The 23,669-nt window shown below is 35.2% G+C and overlaps 1 protein-coding gene across 2 annotated transcripts in view; it reads left to right on the forward strand.

Moving 5' to 3' along the window:
• ADAD1 (adenosine deaminase domain containing 1) overlaps positions 1-23,669 on the forward strand; it is a 57,424-nt gene that overhangs the window by 17,799 nt on the left and 15,956 nt on the right. Inside the window, exons 6-9 of one of the 2 annotated variants that reach the window (XM_059395380.1) lie at positions 1,953-2,076; positions 3,948-4,118; positions 5,705-5,934; positions 19,689-19,926. In XM_059395380.1, coding sequence (XP_059251363.1) covers positions 1,953-2,076; positions 3,948-4,118; positions 5,705-5,934; positions 19,689-19,926 — 763 coding nt within the window. The remainder of the gene's footprint in view (positions 1-1,952; positions 2,077-3,947; positions 4,119-5,704; positions 5,935-19,688; positions 19,927-23,669) is intronic. The other variant, XM_059395389.1, reaches the window with a different exon arrangement.

Consider the following 23,669-nt stretch of genomic DNA (forward strand, 5'->3'; position numbering starts at 1 on the left):
ATCCTCTCCTTACTGGAGCAGCTTTGTTTGTGATAATGGAACTTTATATTTTTCCCATCTAATTTTACTCCTCCTCCAGCTTTCTCCATCTGAATAAATGGCATTTTCCCATTTGCTCAGACAGACTAAAAGGCTCAGTCCTTTCCCTAGTACTCTACAATTTATCTCTAAGTTCTATTATGTCTCCAAATTCTCAGATCTGATTATTCTTTTCCAACCACCTTCGTTACTCAAATCTTAAGTCATTATGTCTTCAGCTTCTTGGACTTAGAGCATTCTCCACATAAAGAAGTGATCTTAAAATGTAAACCAATATTGTTTTCACTCTCTTACCTTCAGTAGCTTCACCATAGCTCTTGGGTAAAACCACAGACTCCTTAGCATAGTTTATGATGCTTTATTCTCTAACCTCATCTTATGCCATTCCTTTCATTCTTTACTGCAGCAGCTATACTGGTCTCCCTCTGCCCAAGGTCTGCACAAGCTTTTTCTTTTGACCGCATCCCCTTTACCTCACTCATGCTGCTCACTCCTCATACTGAAACTTAAATTTTAGTTTCATGAGGAAAGATTCTCCAACTAGTTTGCATAGGTAATCTTCTCCCCCCGCCATTATTCTTTACATTGGCCCCATATTTTTTTTCCTTTAAAGCATGTATCAAAGTTTGTGGTTTGTTTAGTCTTTTTCTGTCTTTCCTATTAGAGGCTTAATGAGGGCATGTCTTGCTCAACATTTTATTCCTAGCATCTGCCTTAGCGCCTGGAACTTCATAGGACCTCAACAGTTTTTGTCAAATTAATGAAAGTCCTTTAGGTATTTGCAAATGTGACACTTTTTTTCTTTTTTAAAAGATTTGTTTTAAAGAGAGTGTGCAAGCATGTGAGCTGGAGGAGAGGCAGAGGGAGAGGAAGAGAGAGAATCTCAAGCAGACTCCCTGCTGAACCTCCCGACTCAGGGAATCATCTTGTGGGGCTCCAGCTCAGGACCCTGACTGAGAGCATGTCCTGAGCCAAAATCAAGAGTCCTGACACAACTGACTGAGCCACCCATGCACCCCTGAAACTGAACTTTATCTGAAAGTCTAAGAGACTTTCTGAGATCATGAACACAGATGTAATAGAAAAAGCAAGAGGAGAATATTCCAGAGCAAAAAGAGCAATGAGTTTAATGACTATTCTTAGAAAGGCCTTATACTTAGGATGTGAAAGGAAAAAAGAATTATATAAGGAAACTCATTCAGCAAAAAGCAAATGGAGCAAAACTATTAGAAAAAGAGTAAGGTGCTATTTTCTTTAAAACAGTTTCAGGGGTGCTTGGAGGACTCAGTTAAGCATCTAACTTCTGCTCAGGTCATGATCTTGAGGTCCTTGGATTGAGCTCTGGATCAGGCTCTCTGTCTGCTCCTCCCCACTGTTCATTCACACACACAGTCTCTCAAATAAATAAAGTCTTTTAAAAAGCAGTGTCATGGAGCACTGGGTGTGGTGCAAAAATAACGAATACTGTTATGCTGAAAAATTAAAAATTAAAAAGAAAAAGCAGTGTGTAGAACAGGGAAACTATGATTTGTAGAGAATTTGAGTGGATTAAGAAAAAAAAGAGAGCCACTGTAGATAACTTAATTTGCAAAAGTAAAATACCAAATGAAGTCCCTAGTAAGCCAAACATATCTAGCTGTAGAAGAAATAAATGCATGTTTGAAAACTAAGGATATCTGATGATTCTGTTGATTGTGGTAAAATTTTAGATGAACTATTATGTCTTTTTAATTGAAATATTATTGGAGTATTGAAAATATTGGTTGCTAGAAGACTCTCAAACCCTTATTTGAAACTGTGAAATTTCTCCATTTTTTGGTCAATATAAGTAACTTTAAAATGGTAAGGTAGAGGTTGAACATATGAAAGAAGGAGGTCAAAATAACCTGCTACTGTTAACCTTTTCCTTTCAGCTGGACAGCATGAAGTTGTAGCTGTAGGCACAGGTGAATACAATTACAGCCAGTGCATTAAGCCAAATGGAAGAGTGTTGCATGACACTCATGCTGTTGTAACAGCAAGAAGGTCTCTCCTTAGGTAAGGTAACACATACATTTAATGCCACCAAATGTTAATGCTTTCAGTCCAAAGTAACCACATAACAGTGTCTTTATTTACAAATGGAATTTTACTGATCATTAAGCCATGGATAGGACTGTCCTTTACTTATCCAAGTCATTTTATTATTTCCATGTCATTTTTAAAAATCTTACAGTAACTACAGTGTCTATAATTGGTGGATTTTAGTGGCTTCTATTATCAATACCTTATGAACTCAGATTCCAGAGTTCTACAGCTTTTTAAAAAAATGTATCATCTTTTTTATCAAAGTAATTGGAATATATAGCTTTATATCTGGACCAAGTCGACTTGGTAATATCACCCCCTTCCAAGTTAGTCATAGTTAGTCATATCATAGTCATGATATCCAAAGATATCACCTGAAGCTGGAAAGTTTCCTTTCATAAGGTCTATGCAAAGTTTACCATATAGCAGAATGTAGATATGGTATTCTTTTTTTTAACTGAAGTATAGTTGACATACAATGTTAAACATGTTTATGTTCAACACTTACCACATTCACCACCATGATAAATGTAGTCATCTTCTGTCACCATATGATATTATCACAGTATTATTGACTATACTCCTGTGCTATATTTTTCATCCTCTTGACTTGTTCTATAACTAAAGTTTATACAGGCTGGCAGATCTCAAGGAGGGAGAAAAGGGCTGAGGTGAGCATACCTAGTTTCTTCTCCCAAATTCTTCAGTAGTTACTCTGCTCCTTACAAAAGGAGTGATTAGCAGGTGGGAGAGAGAAGCCAGGAATGTTACTCCTTAGAAGTCTCTTTGTATAAAAAGTGAGAAATCTGTTGTTTTCTCCAGGATCCACCAGATTTTGGTTCTAAGGCATTGAGCTTACATTTTATAAAACTTTTTAATAGATATTTTCAAACATAAGTAAGAAAAGGATAGTGAATTCTACCATTCAGTTATCAGCATTCTGATTCCAGTATCCAGTGATCATATCCAGTTACCAGCATTCTGCTGTTCTTATTTAACCTATGCATCCACACTTTTTGATGGTGCTGTTTTCTTTGGTAGAGTATATTAAACCAAGTTAAACATTATTGTGCCTGAAAAACTTTAAGTACACATCTCTAAGGAAAGAATCCTCTAATCTTAAAAGGAAGGTTTTGAGGAAATCCATGAAGGTAATGCAAGTCATTGTCTTTTAATCCTCGTTGGTGCTTATTGAATTACTTGACCTCTCTAAGATTACCTCTTTTACGTTTATTTCTTCCCATGCTTGGCCCTATTATATGCTTGTGCTGAATTTTCTTCTTATTTCCGATGAAAGGACTAAAATCACGTTTTTTTATTTAATCAAAATAGTATTTGTCCCTTGATTTGATTAGTATAAATTTTTCACTTTTTAGTATAACTTATAGTCTTCATTGTATTGTTCTTGTATTTCTATGTTTTTGTCTTTAAAACCACTAAGGGGCAGGAACCACAGTTGTTGTTTGTCTGTTTTGGTGGGGAAAGAAAAATAGAAGCAAGGCAGAATTTTGACACTTCAGGTAGGAGACTGAGAGCAGAACTGTCTGAGAACAAATAGAGGGGTCAGTAGAGAAATGAGGATATGACAGTTGAGGACCCAGATGTGAAATGAGTAGAGTGGTAGTCAAGGAGTGGCGCTTTAAAGCAGGTCATGTTCAGCTCCAGTTGAGGACTTCTTACAGGATTTAACTCTTCATTAAATAAGGCTCAAGTTATTTTAGGAGTTCTTATCACTTTCTACATGGGGAGAGACGTTGCTCACAACAGTTACAAATAGGATGCTTAAGATAAATTACTTTAAAATTTTATGACTTGATAAAGTTATAATCTTCTTATTTTAGGTACTTTTATAGACAACTTCTACTCTTCTACAGCAAAAATCCTGCTATGATGGAAAAATCAATATTTTGTATAGAACCAGCTTCTAATCTACTCACTCTGAAACAGATTATCAACATTTATCTCTATATGAACCAGTTGCCTAAAGGGTCAGCCCAGATTAAGTCACAATTGTAAGTATCATGGGAGTTGTTTTTAAAAGCAGTCAGGAGGGGTGCCTGGGTGGCTCAGTCATTAAGTGTCTGCCTTCGGCTCAGGTCATGATTCCAGGGTCCTGGGATTGAGCCCCACATCAACCCCCACATCGAGCCCCACATTGGGCTCCCTGCTCTGCGGGGATCCTGCTTCTTCCTCGCCCACTCCCCCTGTTTGTGTTCCTGCTCTCAGTGTGTCTCTGTCAAATAAATAAAATCTTTTAAAAAAGTGAAAGCAATCAATCAGAATGGCTGTATCATATATTCTGAATCCCTAGAGCAATAGAACATGGAAATTCATATCTATCTGAATTCTCTTTCTGGCTTGTGGCCTCTTAGAGGGCCGCTAGATATAATCTGATCTATTACTACTTCTCCACTCCTCCCCTCCACTCAATCTGATCTATTACAACTACTTAAATATTCCATGTACTTTACCACTTTCTTTCCATGCTGTTGAAATTTTTTTTTCTGTCAAGTTTTAAGACTTCATAAATGTTAGGAAAGCATAGATTTGTGCATTATCACATACTAATGCAGGAGCTAAGAAATTCCATTTGTTTTTCTGGTCAATCTGTAGCTAAAACTTCATTATCTTGATGAATGGGTAGCATCAGCATAAAATTTAAACAGGACAGACAAGCACAAAGGAAAAAGCAAGTCTGACTATCTAGAGATAACCATGGTTAATACTTTGCTAAAGATTTTTCCAGTTACACCTTTGAAGACAAAGGCAAGGAGTCTTTCTGGAGAAAAATCACTTGTCCTGAGACAAGTGATTTTACATTTAATTTTTTTTAACATATTTTATTGGAGAAGAATCTTGAATACAAATTGTCAGTGTTTTTTGCCTTCATTCTTTTTGTAGTTTTTAGAAATTTCCATAGAGAAAGACAATAAGACCTATGGTAGGAACAAAAATTTTTAAGGGACATAAAGGCAGTAAAAATAATTTATCTTTGCCATAAGCTGTAAATATGGTTAATTTCTGTTTGGTATTTATCATGTGGGACCAAGTCACTCCATCCCAAACTTGTTTTAGTTTTGCATCTGTTTTTATTACTAGAATTAAATGTACACTGGCAAGTTAGGCATGTTTGAAAACAATTCTTAAGTACATATAGATTTTATTTTTTTAATTTTTAATTTTTTAAATTTTTAACTTAAATTCCAGTTAGTTAACATACAGTGTTATATTAGTTTCAGGTGTACAATATAGGGATTTAACACTATTGTACAACACCCAGTGCTCAACACAAGTGCACCCCTTAATCCCTGTCTCCTGTTTCACCCATCCCTGGAAGCCATCTGTGTGTTGATGATAGTTAAAAGAATCTGTTTCTTGGTTTGCCCCCGCCTTTTCCTTTTTCTCATTTGTTTCTTAAATTCCACATGAGTAAAATCATACGGTATTTGTCTTTCTCTGACTGACTTTCACTTAGCATAGTATACTCTAGCTCCCTGCATATCATTGCAAATGGCAGGATTTTGTTCTTTTTATGGCTGAGTAATATTCCATTGTGTATACTTTGTTTTTTAAAGGAAAAAACTTTTCCTTTTTCTAGGCGTCTTAATCCACATTCTATATCTGCATTTGAAGCCAATGAAGAACTGAGTCTCCATGTGGCTGTTGAAGGCAAAATTTATCTGACTGTCTACTGTCCTGCAGATGTTGTTAATAGAGTAAGCAGTATGTCCTCAAGTGACAAATTGACAAGATGGGAAGTGCTTGGTGTACAGGGAGCATTGCTGAGTCACTTTATACAGCCAGTTTATATCAGCAGTATACTTGTTGGTGAGTGGGATTTTATTACCTCCTGGCCTCTCTTACTAAGTAAATATATTTTACTTAATCAGAATAAATAGAGATTTTGCATACATGATCCTTTAAGGTAAAAAAAAAAAATTGTTTCATTGAGATTTTCGTTTCATAGTAACTTGTGATCATACTTTGTGTAATTCGACATCTATCTTCTTATCAGGAGGAGGACAAATAATATTTTAAATTAGCCAGTTAGATGTGTTATACTTTGAACTTACACATTTGTTTGCACAATATTTCAATTTTTTCCCTTTCTTTGGGAGAAAGATGTTTCCTTGAACTTCTCAAGTCTAAAAGCTTATATTTAATTATCTTTAAAATAAGAAAAGTCTTAAATGCCCATTTGGTTTTTTAGCTACATTTTTCACATATTTGGTTATGATCTGTGACCTTTGAAGTTGTCAAATGAGTAGGCAGTAACTAAAACACACGATAAATAATGGGAACTAGTAATTCATTCTTTGGTGGGAGGTGTTACCAAATTATGTAATTACATTTGAATGATTTTCAACCATTGTCAGTAAACAATTAGGGGACTCATTTGTATAGTTTTCATAAAACCCTGAGTGTTGCAAAACTTTGATTTACACCTGTGAAACACTTTAAATACTGCTGTTACTTGGTTCTTCTTTGCTTGCCATTCCCTTTTGAAAGCAATCGCCTCTGTAAGCTTGAGATCCTCAGATAGGTAATATTTTTGTTTTTAGGTGGTGATATTTCTGTTATTTTTTTTTAAGGTATTATTTATTTGCCACAGAGAGAGTGCACAAGTAGGGAGAGCAGCAGGCACAGGCAGATGTAGGATCCCCACTGAGCAAGGAGCCCAATGTGGGACTTGATCCCAGGACCCTAGGATCATGACCTGAGCCAAAAGTAGACATTCAACTGACTGAGCCCCACCCAAGCATCCCGATATCCCAATATGCTCACTGTTTGAAAGACCATTTGGGGTAGCATCTGGGACACCATCCTAGAAGACCCAATAGTCCTTTTTTCTTAAAAATTATTTTTATTAACATACAATGTATTATTTGCCCCAGGAGTACAGGTCTGTGAATCATTAGGCTTACACATTTCACAGCACTCACCATAGCTCCTACCCTTCCAGTCTCCATAACCCAACCACCCTATCCATACCCCCCAACCCCCAGCAACCCTAAGTTTGTTTTGTGAGATTGAGTGTCTTTTATGGTTTGTCTCCTTCCTGATCCCATCTGGTTTCATTTTTTTGTCCTTCCCTATCCTCACAACTTCCCGCTTTGCCTCTCAAATTCCTCATATTGGAGATACCATATGATAATTGTGTTTCTCTGATTATTTCTCTCAGCATAATACCCTCTAGTTCCATCCACATTGTTGCAAAAGGCAAGATTTCATTTCTTTTGATAGCTGCATAGTATTCATTGTATATCTACACCACCTCTTCTTTATCCATTCGTCTGTTGATGGACATCTAGATTCTTTCCATGGTTTGGCGATTGTGGACACTGCTGCTATAAACTTTCAAGTTCACATGCCCCTTTGGATCAGTACATTGTATTTTTAGGGTAAATACCCAGTAGTGCAATTGCTGTGTCATAGGGTAGCTCTATTTTCAACTTTTAAGGAAACTCCATGCTGTTTTCTAGAGTGACTACACCAGCTTGCATTCCCACCAACAGTGTAGGAGGGTTCCCCTTTCTCCGCATCCTCACCAACATCTGTCATTTCCTGACTTGTTAATTTTAGCCATTCTTACTGGAGTGGGGTGGTATCTCATTGTGGTTTTGATTTGTATTTCCTTGATGACGAATGATGTTGAGCATTTTTTCGTGTGTTTGTTGGCCATTTGGATGTCTTTGCAGAAATATCTATTCTTGTCTTCTGACCTTTCTTGATTGGGTTATTTGTTCTTTGGGTGTTGAGTTTGAGAAGTTCCTTACAGATTTTGGATAATAACCCTTTATGTGATATGTCATTTGCAAATATCTTCTCCCATTCTGTCCATTGTCTTTTTTTTTTTTTTTCAAAAGCTTTTGATCTTGATGAAGTCCCAATAGTTCATTTTTGCCCTTGCTTCCCTTGCCTTTGGCAATGTTTCTAGGAAGAATTTGCTGTGGCTGCAGTCAAAGAGGTTTCTGCCTGTGTTCTCCTCAAGGATTTTGATGGATTCCTGTCTCACATAGAGGTCTTTCATTCCATTTGGAGTCTGTTTTTATGTGTGGTGTAAGGAAATGGTCCAGTTTCATTCTTCTGCATGCGGCTGTCCAATTTTCCCAAGACCATTTGTTGAAGAGACTTTTTTCCATTGGACATTCTTTCCTGCTTTGTCAAAGATTAGTTGACCATAGAGTTGAGGGTTTGTTTCTGGGCTCTCTATTCTGTTCCTTTGATGTATGTGTCTCTTTTTGTGCCAGTACCATACTGTCTTGATGATGACAGCTTTGTAATAGAGCTTGAGGTCTGGAATTGTGATGCCACCAACTTTGGCTTTCTTTTTTGACATTCCTCTGGCTATTTGGGGTCTTCTCTGGTTCCATATAAATTTTAAGATTATCTCTTCCATTTCTTTGGAAAAAATTGGTGGTATTTTGAGAGGGATTTCATTAAATGTGTAGATTGCTTTAGGTAGCATAGACATTTTCACAATATTTGTTCTTCCAGTCCATGAGCCTGGAACGTTTTTTCCTTTCTTTGTGTCTTCCTCCATTTCTTTCATGAATACTTTATAGTTTTCTGAGTACAGGTTCTTTGCCACTTTGGTAAGGTCTATTCCTAGGTATCTTATGGTTTGGGGTGTAATTGTAAATGGGATCAACTCCTTAATTTCTCTCTCTCCTGTCTCACTGTTGGTATATAGAAATACAACTGATTTGGGGGCATTGATTTTATATCCTGACACTTTACTGAATTCCTGTATGAGTTCTAGCAGTTTTGGAGTGGAGTCTTTTGGGTTTTCAACATAAAGTATCATATAATCTGCAAAGAGTGAGAGTTTGACTTCTTTGCTGATTCAGATGTCTTTCATTTCTTTTTGTTGTCTGATTGCCAAGGCTAGGACTTCTAGTACTATGTTGAATAGCAGTGGTGATAGTGGATATCCCTGCTGTGTTCCTGACCTTAGGAAAACTGAGAGGAAAAGTTCTCAGTTTTTCCCCCTTGAGAATGATACTGGCTGTGGGTTTTTCATAGATGGCTTTGATGGTATTGAGGTGTGTACCCTCTATCCCTACTCTGTGACAAGTTTTGATCAAGAAAGGATGCTGTACTTTGTCAATGCTTTTTCAGCATCTATTGAGAGTACTATATGGTTCTTGTTCTTTTATTAATGTATTATATCACATTTATTGATTGCGGATATTGAACCAAACTTGTAGCCCTGGAATAAATCCCACTTGGTCGTGGTGAACAATCCTTTTAATGTACTGTTGGATCCTATTAGCTAGTATTTTGGTGAGAATTTTTGCATCCATGTTCATGAAGAATACTGGTCTGTAATTATCCTTTTTGATGGGGTCTTTGTCTGGTTTTGGGATCAAGGTAATGTTGGTCCATAAAATGAGTTTGGAAGTTTTCCTTCCATTTCTATTTTTTGGGATAGTTTCTGGAGAAGAAGGGGTATTAATTCTTCTTTAACTGTTGGGTAGAATTCCCCTGGGAAGCTGTCTTGCCCTGGGCTCTTGTTTGTTCAGAGACTTTTGATGACTGCTTCAATCTCCTTACTGGTTATGGGTCTGTTCAGGATTTTTCTTTCTTCCTGGTTCAGTTTTGGTAGTTCATATGTTTCTAGGAGTGCATCCATTTCTTCCAGATTTTCAAATTTGCAGGCATATAGTTGCTCATAATATGTTCTTATAATTGTTTGTATTTCTTTGGTGTCAGTTATGATCTCTCCTTTTTCATTCATGATTTTATTAATTTGGGTCCTTTCTATTTTCTTTGGGATAAGTCTGGCCAGGGGTTTATCAATCTTACTAATTCTTTCAAGGTATCAGCTCCTAGTTTCGTTGATTTGTTCTCCTGTTCTTTTGGTTTCTATTTCATTGATTTCTGCTCTGATCTTTATGATTGCTCCTTTCCTGCTGTGTTTAGCATTCTTTGCTTTCTTATTCCAGCTCCTTTAGGTGTAGGCTTAGGTTGTATACTGGAGACCTTTCTTGCTTCTTGAGAAAAGCATGTATTGCTATATACTTTTGTCTCAGGACTGCTGTTGCTGTGTCCCACAGATTTTGAACAGTTGTGTTTTCATTTTCATTTGTTTTCATGAATTTTTTCAATTCTTCTTTAATTTCCTGGTTGACCCATTCATCCTTTAGTAGGATGCTCTTTAGCCTCCATGTATTTGAGTTCTTTCCAACTTTCCTCTTGTGATTGAGTTCTAGCTTCAGAGCATTATGGTCTGAAAATATGCAGGGAATGATCCCAGTCTTTTGGTACCAGTTGAGACCCGATTTGTGACCAAGGATGTGATCTATTCTGGAGCATGTTTGATGTGCACTAGAGAAGAATGTGTATTCTGTTGCTTTGGGATGGAATGTTCGGAATATATCTGTTATGTCCATCTGGTCCAGTGTGTGATTTAAGAATTTTATTTCCTTGTTAATCTTTTGTTTAGGTGATCTGTCCATTTCAGTGTGGGGAGTGTTAAGTCCCCTACTATTATTGTATTATTGTCGATGTGTTTCTTTGATTTTGTTATTAATTGGTTTATATAATTGGTTGCTCCCATGTTAAGGGTATAGATATTTAAAATAGTTAGATCTTCTTGTTGGACAGTCCTTTTAAGTATGATATAGTGTCCTTCCTCATCTCTTATTATAGTCTTTGGCTTAAAATCTAATTTAACTGATAAAAGGATTGCCACTTTTCTTTCGATGTCAATAAGCATAGTAAATTGTTTTCCATCCCCTCACTTTCAATCTGGAGATGCCTTTGTGTCTCAAATGAGTTTCTTATAGACAGCATATCAGTGGTTTGTTTGTTTTTTTTTGTTTTTTGTGTTTTTATTTGTTTGTTTGTTTGTTTGTTTTAACCATTCTGATACCCTGTGTCTTGATTGGGGCATTTAGCCCATTTACATTCAGGGTAACTATTGAAATATATTAATTTAGTGCCATTGTATTGCTTGTAAATTGACTGTTACTGTGTATTGTCTCTGTTCTTCTCTGGTCTATTACTTTTAGGCTCTTTTTTAGCTTAGAGGACCCCTTTAAATATTTCCTGTAGGGGTGGTTTGGTGTTTTCAAATTCTTATAATTTTTGTTTGTCCTGGAAGCTTTTATCTCTCCCCCTATTTTCAATGACAGCTTAGCTGGATGTAGTATTGTTGGCTGCATATTTTTCTCATTTAGTGCTCTGAGTATATCATGCCAGTCCTTTCTGGCCTGACAAGTCTGTGTCGATAAGTCTGCTATCAGTCCAATATTTCTACGACTGTATGTTACAGACCTCTTGTCCTTAGCTGCTTTAAGGATTTTCTCTTTGTCACTAACACTTGGAAGTTTTACTATTAGATGATCAGTGTGGATCTATTTTTATTGATTTGAGGGGAGTTCTCTGTCTCCTGGATTTTGATTCTTGTTCCCTTTGATCTGCTAGGGAAATTCTCTATTATAACTTGCTCCAATATACCTTCAGCCCCTCCCTCTCTTTCTTCTTCTTCTGGGATCCCATTTATTCTAATATTGTTTCATCTTGTGGTATCACTTATCTCTCGAATTCTCCCCTTATGGTCTGGTAGTTTGTCTCTTTTTTGCTCAACTTCTTTATTTCAATCATTTAGTCTCCTATATCACTAATTCTCTCTTTTGCCTCATTTATACTAGCAGTAAGAGCCTCCATTTTTGATTGCACCTCCCTAATAGCTTTTTTTATTTCAACTTGGTTATATTTTAGTTCTTTTATTTCTCCAGAAAGGGGTTTTCTAATATCTTCCCTGCCTTTTTCAAGCCCAGCTAGCACCTTGAGAATCATCATTCTGAAATCTAGTTCTGACATACTACCAATGTCCATATTGATTAAGTCCCTAGCCATCAGTACTGCCTCTTGTTCTTTTTTTGTGGTGAGTTTTTCTGCTTTATTGTTTTATCCAGATAAGAGTATATGAATGAGAGAATAAAATACTAAAAGGGTGGCAGGGACACCAGAAAAATAATAGCTGACCAAATAAGAGGAGACCTGAAACTGGGAGGAGAAAAAAAGGGGGGGAAAAGTTAAAAAAATATATATATATATACACTTATTATACTGGTGAATAGAACAGAGCCACCACTTGATTATGGGTATATTTTGGTCTCTTAGAAGAAACTACCTTCCAAAATCTTAAGGAAAGAAAAACCTATATGTATAGAAATAAGGGTAAACATGATGAAGGGATGGACTATGACTGTAAAGATGAAAATTTAAAAAGATTTTTAAAAAGGAATTGATAAGCTAAGTTTATAGGAAAAAGAAAAAAAAAGGAGAGAATGTGATCAGGCTGGAGCTAGATTTAGAGTATCTTTTGATCTATTAGAAGAAATTCTATCCCAAAATTTTAAGGAAAGAAAACCTATATGTATACAAGAAATAAAGTTAAATATAATGAAGGCATAAAATATGATTATAACAATGAAAATTTAAAAAGCTTTTTTTAAAAAAAAAGTATTGATAAGATAAAATAGTTAAATAAAGTTAAAAGAGGAAGAGGAAAAGTTAAAAAATATATAGAATAAGAAAAAAAATTTAAAAATTTAACTTTGCAAGACTGAAGGATCATGGGAAAAAGCCATGAATTCTATAGGTTCCTTTCCCCTAACCCTGGAGTTCCACAGTTCTTGTTTATCAGTGAACTTGGTCTTGGCTGGATGTTCTTGCTGATCTCCTGGGGCAGGGGCCTGTTGCAGTGATTCTCAAATGTCTTTGCCAGAGGCAGAATTACATCACCCTTACCAGGGGCCAAGCTAAGTAATCTGCTTGGGTTTGCTCTTGGTAGCTTTTGTTCCCTGAAGGCTTTCTGTAGAGCTTTGGCAGATGGGAATGAAAATGGCAGCTCCAGTCTTTGGCCTGGAGGAGCTAAGAGCTTGGGACCCCACTCCTCAGTGTGCCCTCAGAGAAAAGCAGTCAATCCCTCCTGTCTCCATGGTCTCTGGCGGCGCTCTGTTTACCCGGCCTGTGACCAAGGCTCCCACATGCCACTCCTTCCAGAGGAGGAGGGAGGGGGTCTCTCCAGATCTGCCACTTGTGGTGACCCTGCTTTGAAGATCAGTGGCCCGACTCTGCCTTGGATCAGGATTTAAGGTAACCCTGAGCTGAGAGTCCCCACCTTGTCTCCCATCTCTTTAGCTGGCTTCCTCGCTCTGATACTTGGGGGCTCTGCCACACTCAGACACCCCTGGTCTTTCTGTGACCCCATGGGTCCTGAGATCACACTGTCCCTGTGAAGTCTCCACCCCCACTTAGCCTCTGGAGCAATCCCTCAGTGGAGCAGACTTATAAAAGTTCTGATTTTGTGCTCCACTGCTTGCAGGAGCCAGCCCCTCCCCCTGTGGTTTGTCTTCACATTGCTTCAGATTCACTTCTCTGGACATCCTACCTTCTAGAAAGTGGTCGATTTTCTGTTCCTAAAATTGCTGCTCTTCTTTCCTATTTCCTGTTGAGTCTGTAGGTGTACAAAATGGTTTGGTAACTATCTAACTGAACTCCTGGAACTAATGCTATTTCAGTCTGCTGCTACTCCACCATCTTGCTTCTTCCTTGATATTTCTTTTTGTTGTTGTTGTTGTTTATATATTTTATACCCATTTCTTGGGAGTTTCTCTTACAAGTAATATTTTTTTCAGTTCCATGTGTATACAAGATGCTATTTTTAAAATTTTTTATTTTTTTATAAACATATATTTTTATTCCTAGGGGTACAGGTCTATGAATCACCACACTTCACAGCACTCACCATACACATACCTTCTCCAGTGTCCATAACCCCACCCCCCTCTCCCAACCCCCCCTCCCCCCAGCAACCCTCAGTTTTTTGTGTGATCTTAAGAGTCACTTATGGTTTGTCACAAGATGCTATTTTTGTTTGGCTTTAATAAACTGTAAAAAGGAAATTGGTTACTTATTTTCTAATTAAGCTTATTTTCTTTGTATAGAAAATATATTATTTGATTCACAATTCAAAGGATTCAGAAGGGTTTTTAGTGAAAAGTTTCCCTCCTATCCTAGTGCCCCAGGCACCCATTTTTCTTCTGTGGCATTCCTTTTTCCTAGTTTGTTGTTTTTCTTTCCAAAGATAGTTTATACTTAAAGAAGTAAATGTGTATTCTTTTTCTTTTCTTTTTTGTATTTTGTATGAATAGATAATACAGTTCATACTTTTCTGCATTTTGTTTTTATTTTTGTTTAATAAATACCTTGTAAATATTTCCATGTCAGGTATGTAAAGAATTTCTTCATTATTATTTGTGTCTCATTGTATGGTACTTCTTTGTATAAAGGGATCATAATGTATTTAACCACTTGTAAGTTGAAGGAATTTTAGATTGTTAAGTCACATTCCCACTGGTAATATATGATAATGCCAGTTATTCTTACCCTCAAAAGTAGTTACTTCTAAATCTTATTCCAAATACATATTGTAGGTGGCACATTTCTTAGATTTAATTTGCTTACTGAATTTCTTTGCCTTGTTATTCTTTTAGGTCTCATACTCTTTCAGGATTTAAACTTTTCTCAATCTCCTTTAAGAAAGGCCTTTTTTATTGAATGTCTATTAAGTATATAAGAATTGTCTATGCTGTCTCTAGAATCACAGCTTTCTTTGAGTTTGGTGAAAAAAAATACTGTAAAACTTGTCATAACTCCATACATAGTTTCTTAAAAGAATGGATATAGGCTCTTGTAAAATTATTTAGTATTTAGCTAGTAATTTGAGACAGGAGCTTAAAAATTAAATCTCTTGTCGTTTGGAGTGTCCTTTTGCTCCTAGCAATGGGGAATACCAGGTAGCAATAAAAGTACTATAGACCTTGTAAAATTGTTTCTGTTCTCTTTCTTGGCATCTTTGTGGGACACACCTTAAGCTAATTGGTGCTCTTCCTGGTATAACCTAAGTGATTTTAATGTGTTCAATTTGTTGGTAAAAAATGCCAGTTTTTGGACCTCTTAAAGATCTCTATTCTGTTTCTGGGGGAGGGAGTTTTGATAGAGAGGAATATACATGTAAAAGCACCACTGGGTGATTCTGATATAGATGATGTGAATGGTTCTGAGAAATATTCATTTAAAGTTTCTGTACACTAGGAGAAATTTAGAGAGCAAAAAGAACCTTCAGATCTTACCGAACTTTATTTGTAGTCTAGTAGAGCTTCTCACTTAGTAACTAAACTCATTTTATACCATTCCTGATAGAGTATCATCAACCCTATTTTAAAACTGTAATATATGGGTAGTGGTGTTAAAATGTAATGTGAAGTGTAGGATTTAAAACCAATCTGTTCTATTAATTGAATAGCCCAGCCCCAGTTGTTTAAAAAGAAAAAAAACCAAACCCTCCTTATTTAGAATTGAAATTTGCTTCCTTGTAATTCTGTACTGACAATATAAGTTAAATCTAATTCTTTGAGGATAATTACATCATCCTGTTCTCTCATAATTCTTATGAAATCTTTTACAGGTCTTTATTTAAAATTCTTAAAAACCTTATTTATTAGATCTATTACCAGTGGGGAGAGTATTATATTTCAACTTACTTAACTTTTTAGAAAGTTTACAGAAGCCAATTTTATTCTGTGAGTGTTCTTAGATACTCATTTTATCACTTAATGGTGGTAGTATTCTTTTTTAGTAAAAAAGTCTTAGGCTTGCTAAAAAGACATTTACTATTATTGAAAAGAAAATAATCCAGAGTAGGATTTCCTGGGTGGATCAGTCAATAAGTGTCTGACTCTGAGTTTGGCTCAGGTCATGATCTCAGGGTTGTGGCTATCCAGCCCCATTATGGGGCTCTGTGCTCAGTGCCTAGTCTGCTCGAGATTCTCTCCCTCTGCCCTGGCCCCTGTTAATGCACATGTACTCTCCTTCTCTCTCTTAAATAAAATAAATAAATAAATATTTATTTATTTGAAAAATATTCAAATATTCAAATAAATATTTATTTATTTGAAAAAATATTTGAAAAATCCATATAAGGAAGAAAATACTTTGCTTAAGTACTTAAGAGCTGGATTTTAATTTTTTAACTTCAAGGTTTTTAAGGTGTATTTTGAAAATTTGGTATTTTATTATGGTAAGATCATCTGTCTAAAAATTTCAAGAGTGTTTGTACAGAGGTATTTCTGTCCAGTTCTTTTAATACACTGATTTGAATTGTACATTTGGATTATAAAGAATACTAATTGCTAATTCCCTAGTGAAAAAATCTGTTTTAAACAAAGTTCATGGACTTTAAAGAAACATTTAATAACCTGAGAGATTCTGTATTTGTTTCTTCTTTTTTTAAGATCAGTAATTAATTAATGTTAGTAATTGTTAGTGTTAGTAAAATAATTGCCCCAAGTCAGTCAGTCTGCCTATTGGCAGAGCCTGGACTCAAAACCAGTTTTATAACTTCTCATGCTACTGCTTTTTGTATTAAATTGAGCTCTGATTGCTTTGTCTGAGCATAGCGAGTGACTAGAATCTCACTGCTTTGTCTGTTAAACTTGACATTCTTGAAAGCAGGTGCTTTGACACACTCATCTTGGTCTGGTTTGTGCAAGGGGGTCAGTAAATGTTTCATAAATAAACAGTTTGAATCAGCATGTTTTGTTTTTGAAAGTGCTCTTTTTCTACTTAAAACTAATTCTGCCCAGAACACCTGAGAAATAAATTTTATTTTTTATGCTTGTTGTATTTTATGCTAACCCAGGAAGCTTTTAAGATAATGTGAGAATGGTATTGGTATTAATATCCCAACCCCTCAAGATTCTAATGTGCATCCAGGATTGATAATTATTGGTCTCTGATAATCTAATCTTTTATATTCTTTTTTCATCAGGTACTTATTAAGCCCCCCACTGTATGCTAGGTTGTGTAACATCACATTATTCTCAGGGGTACCATTCATGCAATAAAATATAGAGTGAGCATTATGAATACAAAGGCAAGATACTTCTTGCCTTTATGTCTTCTCCTAGCCACACATTTGTGTTTCACAGGAATTTGAATTGTTTCTCTGGATGTTCTGTAATATATGGGTGGTGGTGTTAAAATGTAATACCTCAGACTAATTATGATGTTCCAGATGTAAGACCAGTGCATAGTTCTTTAATGTTTGATTCTTTTATTTATATACTATATTCTTACTCAAAGGGGCACCTGGGTGGCTCAGTGGGTTAAAGCCTCTGCCTTCGACTATATTCTTACTTACGCATTCTCAGTTTTTAATAGCTGTTTCAGCAATCATTTCTGCCGACTTACAATGCACTTATGGTAGATTAATCTCCTCAGAATCTTTTCTGTATAAAAAGGTGTCCAGTCAGGTCAGCTATGGTCTTTGATTAGATTTAATTTTTGACTTTACCTTGGGAATTCATGTTATTTTAGATGACTTGAGATAAATCAAGCTTACCCTATTATATGACACTTTTAGAGCTGTATTTTTCCAGGAACAAGATGTAGGTTCAAGGTATAACTAAAACCATACTTTGGATGTAGTTAGTAGTTAAAATGTACACATATAAAGGGAAAAAGTAAAATTTCTAATATTAATATATTTTTTTCTATTACATTACTGCTGTTATACTACCATATTGAAACATTTTGGCGAAACAATTTGGTAGGTAAGAAATTCCAAATGGGGGACGCCTGGGTGGCTCAGTTGGTTGGACGACTGCCTTCGGCTCAGGTCATGATCCTGGAGTCCCGGGATCGAGTCCCACATCAGGCTCCCAGCTCCACGTGGAGTCTGCTTCTCTCTCTGACCTTCTCCTCACTCATGATCTCTCTTACTGTCTCTCTCTCAAATAAATAAATAAATAATCTTAAAAAAATTTTAAAAAAAATTCCAAATGGAATTTGACTTACAAATTCCATTTTTTTTTGTTTTTTTCCACATGTATCTTGCTATTTTGGGCACAAACAGTGCCATTATCTCATTACAGTATGTCTTAATCTGTTTGGGCTGCTACAATAAAAATTCCACTGATAGTGTAAGCAGGGATGAGAGCCTCTTTTTAAGGGTACCTCACAAAGGCCTACTATCTCATTGGAAAGGTTTTAACCTATTAATTTTATTGGGACACATTTATTCTGTAACACAGTGTGTAATAATATGTAACATTTTCTTTTGAATCCATGTCTTCTGTTCATTATAGACACAGTGACTATTCCTTAGACCTTATTTCTTTTCAACTATTTGTGCCCAAGCATATCTTTTTTGTGTGTGTGTGCCCAAGCATATTTTTAACTAGTCTTAATTTGTCAGTATTTCTTAATTTGGGTGGCTCAAAGGAATATTTAGTGTCTACTGATACATGAGTAAAGAAGATGTGGCATATACATACAATATTACTCAGCCATCAAAAAAATGAAATCTTGGCATTTGCAACAGCATGAATGTATCTAGAGGGTATAATGCTAAATGAAATAAATCAGAGAAAGGCATATACCTATGGTTTAACTCATGTGTAATTTCAGAAACAAGCAGGAAAAAATAAAAGACAAACCAGAAAATAGACTCTTAGCTGTAGAGAACAGAGAGAGGGGGGAGGGGTGGCAGGTGGTGGCGGGGAGGGGTGAAATACATGATGGGGATTTAGAGTACAAATCTTGATGAGTGCCAAGTAATATATAGAATTGTTGAATCCATATATTATATACCTGAAACTAATTTAACACTGTATGTTAACTATACTGAGATTAAAAAAAAAACACACAAAGGAGTGCTTAGAAAAAGGGTGTCAACAGTAATTCATGTTCTTTTTACATCATTTTTTGGTTTCCAAATAATTATAGTGAGTGTAAAACCACTAGCCACCTCAGCAGTTCCAATATATGGAAACAAAACTTTGTGATATAATGCCTAGTGGTATGTAAAATGTGTCTGTCTTTGAGAGAACTTCTGACCCTCTAAGGAGAAAAGAGTTCCAATTTTTGTACTAATTTTAAAATAGGAATGACTTGTCCAACTTCTATTTTAATTTTGATCAACCCATTGTATTATACTACACTGATGATTTTACACCTTTTTTAGCATTCTTTCAATAATTATTTTAACTGAAAACTCAAAGATTTTGATATTAGCCACAACTGTAACCAGAAATGGTCATTATTTAAATTGTTTTGTGAAAGTGGAACACTGTGGTACTGGAATAGTTGTAATTTGTGGTCATAGATGTGGGAAAATAACTTAATCTCACCATTTCTCAGCCTCATTTATTTCTTGTATTACTTGCTAGTTTCTTGCTGTAATCTGAGAATTCAAGACAGGATGAACCAGTTCTCTCTGACAGAACTTTGTAAAAAGCATTATATTTTTTTCTGGGTCAGTTCTGGCTCTTCACTTTTAGTCACTGGAATGTCGATTTGTTTTTTTCTGTAGAATTTTTTTTTTTAATGGAAATTATGACCATTGTTACTTTGTCCTGGTTCTGGTAAAAAATACAGAAGTAGTTGCTGAGAAGTAGGAAAGAATAGATTGCAAGAAAAAAATAAATAAACTTTAGACTGTTTCCTTTTTTTTTCTTGTCTGTTGATACTGAACTTCTGGGTGTTTTGTTTTTACTTTCTAGGTGATGGGAATTGCAGTGATACTAGAGGTTTAGAAATTGCTATAAAGCAACGTGTTGATGATGCACTCACTTCAAAACTTCCAATGTTTTATTTGGTCAACAGACCTCATGTTAGTTTAGTACCTGCTGCATATCCACTTCAAACGAACTTGGAATATAAATCCCTGAGTCTGAATTGGGCTCAGGGAGACATTTCTTTGGAGATTGTGGATGGTCTAAGTGGAAAGATCACTGAAAGGTTAGCATTATTAATTTCTTTTAAAATCATATATTTAAGCAGGACACTTGTGATGAACACTGGTTGTTGGATATAAGTGTTGAATCACTAAATTGTACACCTGAAACTAATATCACACTGTTTTGACTAACTGGAATTTAAATAAAAACTGAAAAAAAAATCTTAAGAGAAAATATATTTATAGTACTGTATTTATCAGGAAAAAACGTGCATATAAATGGGCCTGTGCAGTTTAAACCTGTGTTGTTCAAGGGTCAACTGTATTTGGAAGAGTCCTATGCAAGTGTAAGGGGCCCAGAAGGTTAAGCTTCACAATAAATCTACCTCCATCTATCTATACTATAATAGAAACAAAACAGAACCTTTAAAAATATTAAGAAAAAATTCATTTTAATGGAACTTTTAAAATTATTCTAAATTCAGTTTTTTGAATTTTGAACAATAATAATCATTGAGTGTGACTATTTTGTAGGCATTGTACTAATTTAAAAAAAAAATGAACATTTTTTTTTTTTTCCTGTTGAGAAAACAGACCTGGAGAAGTTCTGTAACTTACTGAAATTACATAGTAAGTTGAACGGAGAGAGTATTTAAAATCAGTCTCCAGAACCTATATTTTTCTAAGTATCATTTCATGATTTTAATTAACACTAGAATCATAGAATGTTTTGTTTTAAAAATTTATTTTCTCTTACTGAATCTGAATTTATCTAATTCTAGTACCTGTATTTTGACATGTGTTTTCAAATATTACTTATATATACTTGAATGTGAGAACTAATATACTATGTTTATGCTTAAAATAACTCTGTAGATTAGGCGGTAGTGTTGCTTTTTTACAGATAAATTGATTCAAGCTAGGTTTAGTATCTTTTTTAAAGTCTCCCAAATAGTAACACACCTGGGATTGATATCTGGACATTTTATTTCCAAAGCCCTTGTCAGTAACCATAATATACTATGCCTTTTAGACATTTCTTTATAACATCCTTGCCATTGGTTATCAAGTAAAACTAAAACTACTTTTAGTGTGACCATACAGTTATAATGAGGTAATAAATAATGTTAAAATTTTAAATGCCTAAACTGCTTTCTTTCTGAAAGATGGGTTTAAACTAAGACTACATACAAATGTTTCTTGTTATGAACTTAGGCATACTATTGATTACTTCAGCTAGTGTGAACTACACTATTCTTACCTTGAATCAGCTGTTAATGAACAAACTATAAACAGACAAAACAATTCTTTGATAAAACATTAAAAAGCCTTACTGAGAGCAGATAAAATATGAGCGTAACAAAGCTGAAATTAATGTAAAATGAGCTTAATTAACTTATTATAGCTAAATGGTACAAATGAAAAGAGCAGATGTGATCTAAATATTAGACAAGACATTGTTAAGCTCCAAAGCATTACATAAGGCAGAGGAAACTATTATTAAAATGTGTAATTCACAAGGAAGAAAGAATAGTTATGGTTATCTATTCAACAAATAGCATAGTATCAACATTCATAAAGCATATGTTACAGAAGAGAAGGAAAAGTAGAAATCCACTACTAGTTGAGACAGTAATTGACCTTTAAGTTCATGATCAGATAGACAACACAATAAGGAAGGATATAGTGGTTTTAAATAACAAAAAGGTAGATTTGATTAACTTACACAAAACTCTACACCGTAAAAACATAAAATACAGAACCTATAGGATATTGAATATAGAATATTGAAAAAAACTGATCCTATTTTAGGACACAAAGAAAATCTCAAATTCTAAAAGTTAGAAGCAATGTGTTAGAACCCAGAGGTAGACCCTCAACTTTATAGTCAGCCGGCTAATTTTCAACAAATCAGGAAAGAATATCTAAAGGGAAAAAAAGACCATTTCCTTAACAAATGGCTTTGGGAGAACTGGATAGAAACATGCAGAAGAATTCTACTAGACCACTTTCTTAAAGCCGTATATAAAAAATAAATTCAAAATAGATGAAAGCCTTAAATATGAGACAGGAATCCATTGAAATCCTAGAGGAGAACACAGATAGCCCCCTCTTTGACCTCAGCCTCAGCAACTTTCTACTGACAGTCTCCATAGGCAAGGGAAACAAAAGTAAAAATGAACTATTGGGATTTCATTGAGATAAAAAGCTCCTGGACAGCAAAGGAAACAAACCTAAAAGGCAGCCTGGAATGGGAGATGATATTTGCAAATGACAGATCAAGGGCTAATATCCAAAATCTATAAAGAACTCAACAAATTCAACATCCCCAACCCCAAAAATCCAGTCAAGAAATGGGCAGAAGACATTCACAGACATTTCTCCAAAGAAGACATACAAATGGCTAACAGACACATCAAAAAATGCTCAAGACCACTCATCATCAGGGAAATAGAAATCAAAACCACATAACGGCTAAAATGAAAAACTCAGGCAACAGTGGATGTTGTGAGGATATGGAGAAAGGGAAATCCTCTTACTCTGTTGGTAGGAATGCAAACTGGTGCAGTCACTGTGGAAAACAGTATGGAGATTCCTCAAAAAGTTAAAAAATAGAGCTACCCTGTGACCCAGCATTGCATTACTAAGTATTTATCCAAAGGACACAAAAATAGCGATTTAAAGGGGCACATGCACCCCAAAGTTATAACAGCAATTTCCATTCTAGCCAAACTATGGAAAGAACCCAAACGTCTATCAGGAAATGAATCCATGAAGAAGATGTGAGAGTTACGCATACACACACAGAAATACTACTAAGCTATCAAAAAGAATGAAACCATGCCATTTGCAATAACATGGATGGAACTAGAGTGTATTATGCTAAGCAGAATTAGGGAAAGACAAATACCAATATGATTTCACTCGTGGAATTTAAGAAACAACAGCATAGAAAAAGAGAAGGAAAAATAAGATAAAAACAGGCAAACCATAAGAGACTCTCAACTGTTGGAAACAAACTAAGGGTTGCTGGAGGGGAAGTGGGTAGGGAAATGGGGTAACTAGGTGATGGACATTAAGGTGGGCATGTGATGTAATGAGCTCTGGGTGTCATAAACAGCTGATGAATTACCAAACTCTACCCTGAAACTAATAATACACTGTATGTTAACTAACGTGAATTTAAGTTAAGGTTAGAAGCAATGTAGATAGTATTTTCTGATTTTGATATAGTTAAGTCTCCAAAGAATCAGTATACTAGGAATTTCTTTCATTGGGGATAAAAGTCCTCTAACTTTTGGCTCTAAAGAAGAAATATAAAATGAAACTGCGGATATTTAGAAAGCAAGAATTTTGAAAGCATTTCATGTCAGAACTTACAAGATATATACAGCTAAAGCAAAGCTGAATGGAAAAGCCAGTTCTTCAGATGCTTAGATCAAGGGATAGTGGAAATAAACTTAGGAGAATGTAGAAATCAGCAAAACTTGAAATATAATTTAAAGAGCTAAATAACGAAAAGTTAGAAGTAATAAAAATCTGATTCTGTGGGAAAATGTCACTAGCTAATCTCATTTAATAAAGTAGTAATTAACAAATAGAAGATTAAGATAATCATAAAAGCTTATTTGCTCAACCATGTATCTTTAAAAACCTTATGAAATACATACATTTCTAGGAAAAATTATTTCCATAATGGTACAAAACCTAAACAGATTATTTTCTTAAGAAAGTTATCAAGATGGCACTCTTAACTATTCTGTAACTATTCTCAAAGTACCATTCTGAGGAGGTTCAGAGGAAT

The sequence above is a fragment of the Mustela nigripes genome, chromosome 1 (assembly GCF_022355385.1).
Source record: "Mustela nigripes isolate SB6536 chromosome 1, MUSNIG.SB6536, whole genome shotgun sequence".
Lineage (NCBI taxonomy): Eukaryota > Metazoa > Chordata > Mammalia > Carnivora > Mustelidae > Mustela > Mustela nigripes.